Source organism: Podarcis muralis, chromosome 3 (assembly GCF_964188315.1).
Source record: "Podarcis muralis chromosome 3, rPodMur119.hap1.1, whole genome shotgun sequence".
NCBI classification, from domain to species: Eukaryota; Metazoa; Chordata; class Lepidosauria; order Squamata; family Lacertidae; genus Podarcis; species Podarcis muralis.
The window spans coordinates 3,666,055-3,680,028 of record NC_135657.1 but is presented as its reverse complement, the minus strand read 5'-3'; the positions used below and the strand labels follow the sequence as shown (position 1 = coordinate 3,680,028).

General features: G+C 49.2%; 1 protein-coding gene across 2 annotated transcripts in view; it reads left to right on the top strand.

The window, feature by feature from the left end:
* Positions 1–13,974, top strand: part of ZNF395 (zinc finger protein 395) — a 56,965-nt gene that overhangs the window by 21,594 nt on the left and 21,397 nt on the right. For both annotated transcript variants that reach the window (XM_028725231.2, XM_028725230.2), the window contains exons 2-3: positions 9,258–9,504; positions 13,556–13,860. In XM_028725231.2, the coding sequence (XP_028581064.2) occupies positions 9,268–9,504; positions 13,556–13,860 (542 nt within the window). In that variant the 5' untranslated portion in view covers positions 9,258–9,267. The remainder of the gene's footprint in view (positions 1–9,257; positions 9,505–13,555; positions 13,861–13,974) is intronic.

The following is a 13,974-nucleotide window of genomic DNA, read 5'->3' as shown; positions in this document are numbered from 1 at the left end:
GTGTGTGTTTCATGTTTCATTTGTGTTGTTTTAATTTGTGTAAGTCAGTCTTGGGGGGGGGGGGGAAGGCAGGATATAAATAAATGTGATGATAATGATGATAATCTGAAGGCAGCCCTGTTTAGGGAAGTTACAGATAGGTAGCCGTGTTGGTCTGCCATACTGGAAGGAATTTTTTCTCTTTAGGGAAGTTTTTAATGTTGGGTGTTTTATAGTGTTTTCTACATTTCTGCTGAGAGCTGACCAGAGTGGCTGGGGAAACCCAGCCAGATGAGTGGGGTAAAGGTAAAGGGACCCCTGACCGTTGAGTCCAGTCGCGGACGACTCTGGGGTTGCGGCGCTCATCTTGCTTTACTGGCCGAGGGAGCCAGCGTACAGCTTCCGGGTCATGTGGCCAGCATGACTAAGCCGCTTCTGGCGAACCAGAGCAGCGCACGGAAACGCCGTTTACCTTCCCGCCGGAGCGGTACCTATTTCTCTACTTGCACTTTGAGGTGCTTTTGAACTGCTAGGTTGGCAGGAGCAGGGACTGAGCAATGGGAGCTCACCCCGTCACGGAGATTCGAACTGCTGACCTTCTGATCAGCAAGTCCTAGGCTCTGTGGTTTAGACCACAGTGCCACCCGTGTACTGTCATACCTCGGGTTAAAGTCGCTTCAGGTTGAGCGTTTTCAGGTTGTACTCCATGGCGACCTGGAAGTAACGGAACACCTTACTTCCGGTTTTCACCGCTCGCGCATGCGCAGGCGCTCAAAATGATGGCACGCGCAGAAGCGGCGAATCGTGACCCGTGCACACGCAGACGCAGGTTGCGTTCTGCTCTGGATGCGAACGGGGCTCCGGAACGGATCCTGTTCGCATCCAGAGGTACCACTGTATTATTATTTATAATAATAATAATAGTAGTAGTAAAAAAATAAATGGAACCAAAATAAAAATATAATAAACAGCAGCACTGGCTGTTGTCCTGCTGCCTCCCTGTGGAGGGTGGGGCACATTGAGGCTTTTGTTGTGTGAGCAGAGCATAGGACCAGACCTAATCTTCTGATTTACTCATTGGGTGACCCACCCACCTGTCCGCCCCCTGCAGGTATTGCAGGTATGCAGTGCTCTTTAAAAGAGAAGGGGTGTGTGAGAGAGATGGAGAAACAAAGAACAGAATGGAAGCAGAGAGGGGAGGCGTAGGCTGTCCTGGTTGACTTTTTCTTATTCATAGCTTTATCACCGTATCTTTTTGTAAACAACCACCGGGGAATCTCCCTGCAGGGTACTGTGCGGGAAAGCCTTCGCCTGGGTGGTTCTCAGCAGATTACAGTCACTCGCAGACGGTCACAATGCGGCTTTAGAGCGCAAAGGTCGACAGTCGACATGATTTCCTCGTTATGCCAGAGGCAGGGGAAATGCCAAGGGCACAGAAGCCCCCAGGACAGCATCGCCTTCGCAGACCCGATGGAGGCCTTTGACCTCATCGGCCAAAAAGGACTCTTCACTCTGCTCAGCAAGATAGGATGTCCACCTGAGCTTCGCAAGAGAATTGTATCCTTCTGCAAGAACATGCAGCACTGTCCATTAGGATGGACACCTTCCCTACAGAGAGTGGTATGAAACAGGATTGTGTTCTTGCCCCAAACCTCTTTGGCATATTCTTCTCCCTTTTGTTCTCCAAGACTCTTGAGAGTCCCATGGACTGCAAGAAGATCAAAACTCTCCATTCTGAAGGAAATCAGCCCTGAGTCTTTGTCCATGGAGTTTTCTTGGCAAGGATACTGGAGTGGCTTGCCGGTTCCTCCTCCATAAAGAAGGCTGATCGCCGAAGAATTGATGCTTTTGAATTATGGTGCTGGAGAAGACTCTTGAGAGTCCCATGGACTGCAAGAAGATCAAACGCATCCATTCTTAAGGAAATCAGCCCTGAGTGCTCACTGGAAGGACAGATCGTGAAGCTGAGGCTCCAGTACTTTGGCCACCTCATGAGAAGAGAAGACTCCCTGGAGAAGACACTGATGCTGGGAAAGATGGAGGGCACAAGGAGAAGGGGGAGACAGAGGACGAGATGGCTGGATAGCGTTTTCGAGGTTACCAGCATGAGTTTGACCAAACTGCGGGAGATAGTGGAGGACAGAGGTGCCTGGCGTGCTCTGGTCCATGGGGTCACAAAGAGTTGGACACGACTAAACGACTAAACAACAACAATGCTATTCTAGGCTGCGTGCACAGAAGTCGAGGGTCCAGATTAAGGGAAGTCAGAGTCCTGCTCTCTTCTGCCTTGGTCAAACCCTCACCTGAAGTCCTGTGTCCAGTTTTGGGTGCCATAATTTAAGAAGGATGTTGACAAGCTGGAAGGTGTGCACCTGAGGGCAACCAAGATGATCAAGGTCTGGAAAACCAAGCTTTATGAAGGACTGTGGATGTTTAGCTCGAGAAGAGGACCCAAACCAACGGATTCAAATTACAAGAAAGGAGATTTCAGCTAACCCTAATGAAATGAAAGTCCATAATGTTTTGGGACTACGACTCCCATCATCCCGGGTCCTGTTAGCTAGGGATGATGGGAGTTGTAGTACCAAAACAGCTGGAGGGCCGAGTTTGGCTATGCCTGCTCATGAAAAACTTTCAGATGGTAAGAGCAGTTTTGGCAGTGGAACGGACCCCCCCGGAAGGGGGTGACTCTCCTTCGTCGCCTGACCTGCCTCACAGAGTTGTTCTGGGGATTAGAAGAATTGTCGTTACCGAATTGAGCTTTGAAGAAAAGGCGGAATATAAATGCAACAGATAGATAAAATAAACCCAGGTGTGATGAGGTAGCGACTGCAGCAGGATTTCACCCGTAGCACCCATAAAATGGGCATTTTGTCTTGTTTAATTGAGTCGATTTCAGACTGAAGAGCAGCCTGAATTTGCATGCATGGCTATTAAAAGGGCTTTCTGCGTCGTCAGAATTCAGTGGCCTAAAATTATCTTGGAAGATTTTTTAGCCCGCTCCGTCTGGAAGCCCAGACGGCTAAGAACAGCTCCTTACTCAGCAAAGCAGCAATGCTGTAAGACGGGCCCAGACTGATCCCATTTCGCAGATGGGGGCATGTCCACCACGGAGTAGAGGCTGCTCAGAGCCATGAGATATTTTTAACTGGTTTACTGGAATTATTTATATCCTGCCTTTCTAGCGGTATTGTTGAGCCAAGATTTGAACCCTGGTCTTGCCAAGTCCCAGTCCTGCATCTTAATTTGGCTTTCTCTTTGAGCAGCCCAGAATGCTCGTCCCTGGCTGTGATGGCTGACACCCACTCCGAACAGGGTCTGCCCAACCCCTTAGACCAGTGGTGGCCAAACTTGGCCCTCCAGATGTTTTGGGACTACAATTCCCATCATCCCTGACCGCTGATTCTGTTAGCTAGGGATGATGGGAGTTGTAGTCCCAAAAAACATCTGGAGGGCTGAGTTTGGCCACCACTGCCTTAGACCTATTAGTAGTAGTAATAGTAATAATAATAATAATAATAATAATAATAATAATTTATTAGTACTCCAACCACCCATCTGGCTGGGTTTCCCCAGCCACTCTGGGCGGCTTCCAACAAAGATTAAAAATACATTAAAATGTCACACATTAAAAACTTCCCTAAATAGGGCTGCCTTCAAATGTCTTCTAAATGTCAGATAGTTGTTTATTTCTTTGACATCTGGTGGGAGGGCGTTCCACAGGGCGGGCGCCACCACCGAGAAGGCCCTCTGCCTGGTTCCCTGTAGCTTTGCTTCTCGCAATGAGGGAACCGCCAGAAGGCCCTCGGCGCTGGACCTCAGTGTCTGGGCTGAACGATGGGGGTGGAGATGCTCCTTCAGGTCTACTGGACCGAGGCCGTTTAGGGCATTAAAAGTCAGGCAGCACAGCAGGGTTTGACACCCGTCAACATCACTGAATGTCCACAAGTTGTTGTGTTATGAGAGCGGGAGAAGACTGTCTCTCTAGCCGCTTTCTGCACGCCAAACATCGTTACATAAACCTTTGTTGTGTTGTGTTTTCCATGCCTTTTAACCAAGCTAAGATGTCCTAAGCGTCGCAACCTTCCCTCCACCCCCTTGATTTTTTGAGTCACCTTTTTGTACACCTTTCCAACTCCTGCTACCATCGTTAGTGCGTAGGGGTGACGGGAACTGAAGAGAAGAATAGGCTGCTGGATCTAGTCCAGAGGAGCACCCTGTTGGCTAAACTTGTTCTCAACCCATTCCTCCAACTTCATTCTCTCTACTGGTCTACCTTTTCACCATCTCGATCCCTATCAGATTCCTGGATATGAAGTGATTTGGGGGGGAAATTAAGGGAAAAGGCTATGGAGATAAGCTGTATTTGCATTCCTATCTGGCTATGGTCGCCTTCAGGGACACAGGTGGCGCTGTGGGTTAAACCACAGAGCCTAGGGCTTGCCGATCAGAAGGTCGGCGGTTCGAATCCCCGTCACGGGGTGAGCTCCCGTTGCTCGGTCCCTGCTCCTGCCAACCTAGCAGTTTGAAAGCACGTCAAAGTGCAAGTAGATAAATAGGTACCGCTCCGGCGGGAAGGTAAACGGCGTTTCCGTGTGCTGCTCTGGTTCACCAGGAGCGGCTTAGTCCTGCTGGCCACATGACCCGGAAGCTGTACGCCGGCTCCCTCGGCCAGTAAAGCGAGATGAGCGCCACAACCCCAGAGTCGGTCACAACCTAATGGTCAGGGGTCCCTTTACCTTTATGGTCACCTTCAGATGGGCAGTATAATTTGGGAGAGATCCAGGCACATGCTGGAATCTTAAGTTTGCACAGTTAAAAGTGGATTAAAGTGCTCTGTTGTCCTAATGCAACACACCCATTTTAAAAAGGGGTTTGGGGAGCAATGAGGAAATGTGCTTAAAAGTGTGGGATGAACAAATGGTTAATGGGAAGATGCATGGCATGTCAGGATGAATGCTTCTTGTTGTAGACCCGCCCCGTGAATAAACCGGAACATATGCTCGGTAGAGATTGGACACCGTCTAACCTCCGTGGAAGCTTTGTGCAAACGAATCAGGATGAGTGTTCAGTAAATGGGTCATTTGGATGAGCCTATAGCGAGGGGGTGAAGCCGCTGGATTGAGACATGTCTGCCAACTCTGCCTAACTCCAATTCCAAACTTCCATTTCGTGGGAATGTTGTCAAAGAAGTGCTCTTGGGAATTTCTCCGGGAGCATTCTGGAGGTTGCCTCGAGGTGCAAACCTTTGGCACCAATGTTTTCCTTGTGACCCAGGTTGGCCATCTTTGACGGGGGAATTGCAGCCTCTTCATCCCACGTGATCATCTTCCTTTGCTGGCGATGCGATGGCAGGACAGGGGTGCATGTGTGGCGATCGGAAGGTCGGCAGTTCGAATCCCTGCGACGGGGTGAGCTCCCGTTGTTTGGTCCCAGCTCCTGCCCACCTAGCAGTTCGAAAGCACATCAAAGTGCAAGTAGATAAATAGGTACCGCTCCGGCGGGAAGGTAAATGGCGTTTCCGTGCGCTGCTCTGGTTCGCCAGAAGTGGCTTAGCCATGCTGGCCACATGACCCGGAAGCTGTACGCCGGCTCCCTCGGCCAGTAAAGTGAGATGAGCGCTGCAGCCCCAGAGTCGGCCACAACTGGACCTAATGGTCAGGGGTCCCTTTACCTTTACCTTTAAATAAGTGCTTATAGAAATGCAAAGAATATGGAAAGTTATGTGGAAGTCAGAAAGAGGGAGGGAAGGAGGTCGATGCTCTTACAGAGTAATACATTAAGTCACAGAATTATGTAATAAAATGTGAATAAGATTTAGTGGAAAACTAATAAAAATTACTTTAAAAAAGAAGAAGAGAGAATGGAGGTTTTGTGGTCCCCTGTATGGTGCCCGTCCCTGGTGCCAATCCCAAGCCAGGCACTCTGCACATGCCCAGAAGATTCCAGAGGTGAGCTCTGGACTCCGATTGAGCTCGGACCTCTTCTGGGAACCCTGCTTCCCGGCGGTGGGCTGCAGCCTTCTTTCAGTACAGGCGGAATGGTTGCCGAATTTTGGAAGCTCAAACTTCTGTTTACACAGCCGAGTCTCATCCGGTTGTTGGAAAAGCCATCCCTCCGCTTCTCGGCTGCCGCTTCCTGCCAGCGCTGTCCCTGGGGGGCGAGGGGAGACGGACGCGTGGGCACCGGCGGTGCTTGTCTGCCATCCTCCCGGCTTGTTTTGCTTGTTTTAAAAAACTCCCCTGGTCAAATGCAAAATAAATGAATATCTCTACTATACTTGGCTGCACAAACACTCGCTGCACAAGGAAGCTCTCTTTCTCTCCTGCCTCTCTGCCACCGCTCCCGGGACACCCCAGCCTTGGTCAAACCGCATTGAAAGCAGCTTCTACTGGGAAGGCGATTGTTGTTTGAGAGGCCCCTGCGTTTGGGACTGGGGGGCAGGTCTCCCTGGTTCCTCTCTTTGGGCTGGCTCAGCCTCCCTGCTCTGTATTTTTAGACATCGTGCGCGGCAGCCAGCACGCAGCTGACGGCTTGCTGCAGAGCTTTTCGTAGAACAGAACCGTGGAATTGTCGAGTTGGAAGGGACCCCACGGGGGCATCTAGTCCAACCCCCTGCGGTGCTTCGACGAATCGAATTCCAGAGGCAATGAAACGTTTTATAGAAACACAGAATTGTAGAGCTGGGAGGAACCTTGAGAGTTGTGTAGTTCCACCCCTTCAGAGCGGGGATCATGCCCACAACCATTCCTTTTTTATTTTTTTTTATTAGATTTTCCACAGTGATAACCCAAACCACAAAGCTAAATGATAAACAAAAAGAGAAAAAGAAACAGAAGAAAGAAAGAAAGAAAAAAGGCGGCGGGACGGACGGACAATAAACAGATAAACAATAACAACAAACTTGATTCTTCACAAATCCAACCTTTTAAACAACTTGGTTGACTTTCTTAAATCCCTCCCTTCTGAGTTTCCTTGTAATTAAAAGTAACAGCTTTCCAATATCATTATTAAACTAAAACAATTTCCAATTATAGTCCATCTTATTCACTTTTCTTTACATTCTAAATCCCATCTATTTAATTACACAGCCATCCCTAGGTGGGCTCGAACCACCAACCTTCTGGTTAGTAGCCAGATGCATGGACCCATTGCGCCACGGCCACCCGTATGTGGTGCTTTTGGAGTTCCCACAAAAGATGGCCGCATGCAAGGTGGCCCAGTCGGACCTGTAGAGCTCAGTCTGTTGGGAAGTTGTTACTTACTAGACCCAGAAACTCCAGCAGGTGCAGAATGCCGCAGCGAGGCTCCTTACGGGGTCACATTCATCCAGTGCTTTACCAACTTCACTGGCTCCCGGCGGAGTCCAGGGTCAGGTTGAAGGTGCTGGTTTTGACCTTTAAAGCCCTTCACGGCCTAGGACCCTCGTACCTACGGGACCGCCTCTCCTGGAGGACCTTAAGGTCCACAAATGATAACACTTTGGAGGTCCCAGGTCACAAGGTGGTTAGATCGGTCTCAACTAGGGCCAGGGCCTTTTCAGTACTGGCCCCGACTTGGTGGAACGCTCTGTCCCAAGAGACTAGGGCCCTGCGGGACTTGACATCTTTCCGCAGGGCCTGCAAGACAGAGCTGTTCCGCCTGGCCTTTGATTTGGACTCAGTCTGACCCTTCTGTTTCCCTCCCCTTATGGTTTTGATTTATGGGCTACTTTTAAAATGAGGCTGCATTTTAAATTGCGTTTTAACCTGCATTTTAAATCCCCCCCCATTATGTTTTTATTGTAATTTTACTGGTATTAGCTGCCCTTAGCCCGGCTCTGGCCAGGAAGGGCGGGGTATAAATAAAATTTATTATTATTATTATTTATTGAATTTGCATTCCACCCTTCCATAGATTTCAGGGCAGAACACAAAACAAACCACATTTGTACTCCTGCCTTCGTTTCGGTGGGGTTTTTGCAGACGATATTTCCTGACATTTCATGTTTGCAATGGCACAGCAACCTCCTTTCTGCTTCCCCTGCGGTTCCGAAACACGCGGTTTCCCACCCGTATTTCATCAGAGCTTCCTCGTTAGCTGCCTTTCACTGGGTCAGAGACATTGATCCATCTGGCTCAATTGGTCCAGTGGCTCTCCAGGGATCCAGTCAGGGATCTCTCCCAGTTCTACCGGGAGTTGCTGGCGATTGAATTGGGAGCTCTCTCTGCATACAGAGGAGCTGCTCTGGCACTACCAATATTTTCCACCCAGGAGGGCGAAGGAGGGCTGTTCTAACTCTGCTTGAAGGCCTGGCTTGTGCTTTTGAGAATTGTGGCCCTGGGGGGGGGGTGTTTCTGGAGGTCAAGCCAGAACCTTTGTAGTTGTGCATTGCCTTACTCCATCAAAGCCCATTCGGCCGCTTTGTGTATTGCAAGGAGTTGGACTAGATGGCCCTCTCAGGGGTCCCTTCCAACACTACAAATCTGTGATTGGCAGAACCGCCACGGTTACAGGTTCCACGTTTCTTAGAATCAGAGAACGGTGGAGTCAGAAGGGACCCCTGGAGGTCATCCATTCCAACCCCCTTCAATGCAGGAATCTCAGCTAAAGCGTCCAGGAAGATGGCCATCCAAACTCTGCTTGAAAACCTCCAAGGAAGGAGAGTCCACCACCTTACAAGGAAAACTGTTTCACTGTTTAGACGAAATCTCCCTTTTTGTAACTTGAATCCATTTTCGGGTGGCAGAATCAGTACTCTGGAACTCCCTGCCACTTGACATTAGGGAAGCGCCTTCACTATAGTCTTCTCGATGCCTGCTGATAAAATAGTTGTTCAGAGAAGCCCACGTGAAGAATGTGGGTGTGTGTTTTAATCTTCTTTCAGTCCGTTGCTGATATTATATTTTTGAATGTTTTGAAACGTCGTTTTTACTGATACAGTGGACGCTCGGGTTGCGAACGTGATCCCTGTGGGATGCACGTTCCCAACCTGCTGCGTTCGCAACCCGCGCTTGCGCACGCTCAGGTTGCGACTCAGCACATGCACAACCGCCGAAACCCGGAGGTAACCCGTTCTGGTACTTCCAGGTTTTGGCGGTCCGCAATCTGAAAAAACACAACCTGAAGCGGCTGTAACCCGAGGTATGACTGTAGTTTTACAGCGTTATTCTCTTTGTAAGCCTCTTTGAGGTTTGTTTGTTTGTTTGTTTGTTTGTTGATAAATTTTATGGAGAAAACAAATATGAAAATGCAATCTCCTGTGACCAAACCTCTGCTGCCCCTTTTTCTCTCTGCAGCGGGTCCGAAATGGCGAGTGTTCTCTCCAGGAGGCTGGGGAAGAGGTCCCTGCTGGGCGCCCGAATTTCCGCTCCCCCCTTGCTGGGGGACGGGGTGCTGCTGATGGCCCAGCTCCCTCCCTTGCAGACGGAGCACATCAAAGAGTCTCCTCGTCTGGCTTCGTGTGAGGACGTCCGCTTCAAGGAACCTGTCGCAGACTCTGGCGGTCAGGGCCAGAACTGGCCACTCCTGCAACCAGGCCAAAAGGTAACCGAGCCAATCTGTTCTTCTGGGTGTGGTAGCATGTAAAAGGGGTTCTAGTCCTTGTCAATATCTCAAATTATGCATGATTTCCCTCTATTACAGCTATATTCCAGAGTGAGCGATTTGATGTTTTCAGGTGTTGTATACAGCTTTGACGGGACGCGGGTGGCGCTGTGGGTAAAAGCCTCAGCGCCTAGGGCTTGCCGATCGAAAGGTCGGCGGTTCGAATCCCCGCGGCAGGGTGTGCTCCCGTTGTTCGGTCCCAGCGCCTGCCAACCTAGCAGTTCGAAAGCACCCCCGGGTGCAAGTAGATAAATAGGGACCGCTTACTAGCGGGAAGGTAAATGGCATTCCGTGAGCGGCTCTGGCTCGCCAGATGCAGCTTTGTCACGCTGGCCACGTGACCCAGAAGTGTCTCCGGACGGCGCTGGCCCCCGGCCTCTTGAGTGAGATGGGCGCACAACCCTAGAGTCTGTCAAGACTGGCCCGTACGGGCAAGGGTACCTTTACCTTTACCTTATACAGCTTTGATTTTTTTTCTTTTAAATGTAAAGCGTTATATAAATGCAGTGCTTTTTTCCCTTAAAGAAATGTTTGGGGGTACTCTCATTTCCCTACTCATATTGAAATACTGCCCCTCAACGAGGCCAAACTTCGATTCACAAAATGTATAGGGGTGTGCGTCCCCCCAGAAAAAAAGCACTGGATAAATGAATTTTTTTATACATAAGGTCATTCCCACCAGTTATGCATAAACAAACCATGGTTGCCTTTGATAAGAAATCATCATCATCATCATCAATCTTTATTACGGTCCAGAGACCCAACAAATCATTACAAAGCAATACACAATTCATACAGCCTACCTCCAGGTTAAACAAGCATTTTGTTCAGAATATAGGGATTATTTGTTCTTGCAACCACCGATAAAAACTTTGCCACTGCTAATGGTCTAGCATTTGTCTGGTCTTCCAATAGGAACCTGACATAGTGAGCCTCTGATTTTCCTGGGAAAGGTAGTATCAGTTCAGCCCTGGCTTGCTCATATTTTGCACAATACAACAAAATATGTTTTGAGCAGGGTCGCGGGTGGCGCTGTGGGTAAAAGCCTCAGCGCCTAGGGCTTGCCGATCGAAAGGTCGGCGGTTCGAATCCCCGCGGCGGGGTGCGCTCCTGTTGCTCGGTCCCAGCGCCTGCCAACCTAGCAGTTCGAAAGCACTCCCGGGTGCAAGTAGATAAATAGGGACCACTTACTGGCGGGAAGGTAAACGGCGTTTCCGTGTGCTGCGCTGGCTTGCCAGATGCAGCTTTGTCACGCTGGCCACGTGACCCGGAAGTGTCTCCGGACAGCGCTGGCCCCCGGCCTCTTGAGTGAGATGGGCGCACAACCCTAGAGTCTGTCAAGACTGGCCCGTACGGGCAGGGGTACCTTTACCTTTTTTTATGTCTTGAGCACACGAACAGAGTCTGCCCTGGTAGGGAACTCCTCTCAACCTGCCATCCAACACTGCAGAAGGAAAGACGTTTAGTCTGGCTTTGGTGAAAAGCCTTTGATAGTTTGGTACTGACAGGTTTTTAATGTAAGATGTTAACTTAAAGACATACCCATATTGTACTCCTACTGCCAGCGGACTACAGACTGCGTGTGATCGAGATCGCAAGTCACTGTGTGCATTATCCCATAATCTTTGCTTTAACATAAGACATAACTGTCCAGGGATCCTTTACCTTGTTTACCTTTTTACCTGTGGTTGACCACTTTGCGAACAGGATGCTGGACTAGATGGGCTCTTGGCCTGATCCAGCAGGCTCTTAGGATTTTACATGCAGATGTTACTCTGAGCCACCAAGTCTGGTCCCCAGTTAATCTGTCCTCCCAACAGAGTTCTGTTTTATCTCTCGTTTTCTGCTGCCCATTCCATGCCGGCTTGTACATTACAGCACCTTCAGTCTTTCCATAGGGTAACCGGAGTTCTCTATAAATAGCTCTCAGGAATAACTATCACAAGTGGGCCCAGATACAATTACATATGTAAAAATAGACTTTGGGAATTAAGGCAGTGGCTCTGTGTCCAATTAGGTCACTGTGGAGAGGGGAAACCCATCTAGGCCGCGGATATCAGGTCTCCCAGATGAACTTGTCCCAGCTGGATAAATGGGTCATAGAATCGTAGAACTGTAGATTTGGAAGGGACCCCAAAGGACATCTAGTCCAGCCCCCTGAGATGCAGGAATCTCAAACACAAGTGTCTGCTTAGAATAGAATAGAATTTATTATTTATACCCCGCCCATCTGGCTGGGTTTCCCCAGCCACTCTGGGTGGCTTCCAACAGAGTATTAAAATACAGTGGTCTGTTAAACATTAAAAGCTTCCCTAAACAGGGCTGCCTTCAGATGTCTTCTAAAAATCTGGTAGTTGTTTATCGCTTTGACATCTGGTGGGAGGGCGTTCCACAGGGAAGGTGCCACTACCGAGAAGGCCCTCTGCCTGGTTCCCTGTAACTTGGCTTCTCACAGGGAGGGAACCGCCAGAAGGCTCTCGACGCTGGACCTCAGCGTCCGGGCAGATTAATGGGGGTGGAGATGCTCCTTCAGGTATACAGGACCTGCTTGTTAGGATTTCAGTCTCGTTTTAAATGCATTTGTGGTTTCAATTATCCTAGGTGTGAATTGCTTTGAGATGGTGCTTTGGAAGTCAATGAATCCAACAAATCGCGGTAATAATAACACAAACACAGCCTTTGCTAGTCAAACACCCTCTTCACTCCTGCTAGGCTGAAGGTGCAATTGTCTACAGGACACTGAGAGGGTAGCTCAGTTGGTAGAGACCACGAGGCTCTTGATCTCAAGGTCGTGGGTTCGAAACTCCATGTTGGGCTAAAGATTCCTGCACTGCAAATGATTCTTCTGGTCCTTTGCAAAGCTATGATTCTATGACACAATGGGGCCTATTTTCAGGGGTTTAGAATATTTTATTTCTCAGATTTGCACGCTGCCCTTCATCCTTAGATCTCAGGGTGGTTTGCAACTTGAAAACCCAAGGCATGAAGAAGTACGGCAAGGGAAATTGATGGACTATGTAGAACTGGCAAAATTGACACATAAACTACAGGACAAGGATAACTGTGACTTTAAAGATGAATGGGAACCTTTTACAAAATACTTAAAGACGCAACAAAGTGAATTGGACTCCTTGGCAGGTTTTGATTAAACACTCACAAACTTTTTACAGTGGTACCTCGGGTTACATACGCTTCAGGTTACATACGTTTCAGGTTACAGACTCCACTAACCCAGAAATATTACTTCGGGTTAAGAACTTTGCTTCAGGATGAGAACAGAAATCGTGCAGTGGCGGCGCAGCGGCAGCGGGAGGCCCCATTAGCTAAAGTGGTGCTTCAGGTTAAGAATAGTTTCAGGTTAAGAACGGACCTCCGGAACAAATTAAGTACTTAACCTGAGGTACCACTGTATTGATAAAACCAGTTAGACAAATTAAGGATCTATACAAATCTGTAACAGGCAGAGAATAGCATTTACAGACAAACCAGAGATTGGAACTGAGGGAAGTTAGGGTGGGGTGGGGAGGGTGTTTTGTTTTACGGGAGGGGGGAAAATGGGGGGGGGAATTAAGGATGATAGTTTTAAGATAATATGTTTTGTTTAAGTTGCTAATAAAAATTTATTTAAAAAGAAAAGAAAAGAAAACCCAAGGCATAATAATACACAATGGCCTTGGGGGTTTGAGCCTGAAACGGCCGTCGTGACGATAGAGCGCTGTGACAATAGGGAGCCAGTGTGGTGTAGTGGTTAAGAGTGGTGGACTCGTAATCTGGTGAACCGGGTTTGATTCCCCGCTCCTCCACCTGCAGCTGCTGGGTGACCTTGGGCCAGTCACACTTCTCTGAAGTCTCTCAGCCCCACTCACCTCACAGAGTGTTTGTTGTGGGGGAGGAAGGGAAAGGAGAATGTGAGCCGCTTTGAGACTCCTTCGGGTAGTGATAAAGCGGGATATCAAATCCAAACTCTTCCTCTTTCCTCCTCCCTTTGTAGGTCTACGTCTTCTACAAAGGGCAAGAAGCCCCCGGCTTGGTTGAACACCACGACCTCCTCAGCAACGAGGTGAAGGTGCTTCTTCTGGAACAGGGCTTCTACGTCTGCCGGAAAGCCGAGGAAGTGAGACTGGCTAACATCCAGGCCTTGCCTCTCCCAGCCCTGGAGATGGACCTCGGAGCTCCGGCCACGACGGGCTACGACGCCGTCCCAGTGGCCATGGACCACGGACCGACCACGGAGGCGGCTGCCGCAGCAGCAGCAGGACCCAGGTCGGTCTCCCGGAGCATCGATGTGCCAAAAAGGTGAGTCCCGGATGTTTTGCTCGTGGCTGCGTAATACTTATTTCCTTACGACGTGGATCGAGTGTTCTTGTAGCACAGTCGTCACCAAAATGGTGGCCCCCAGATGCATAGCTG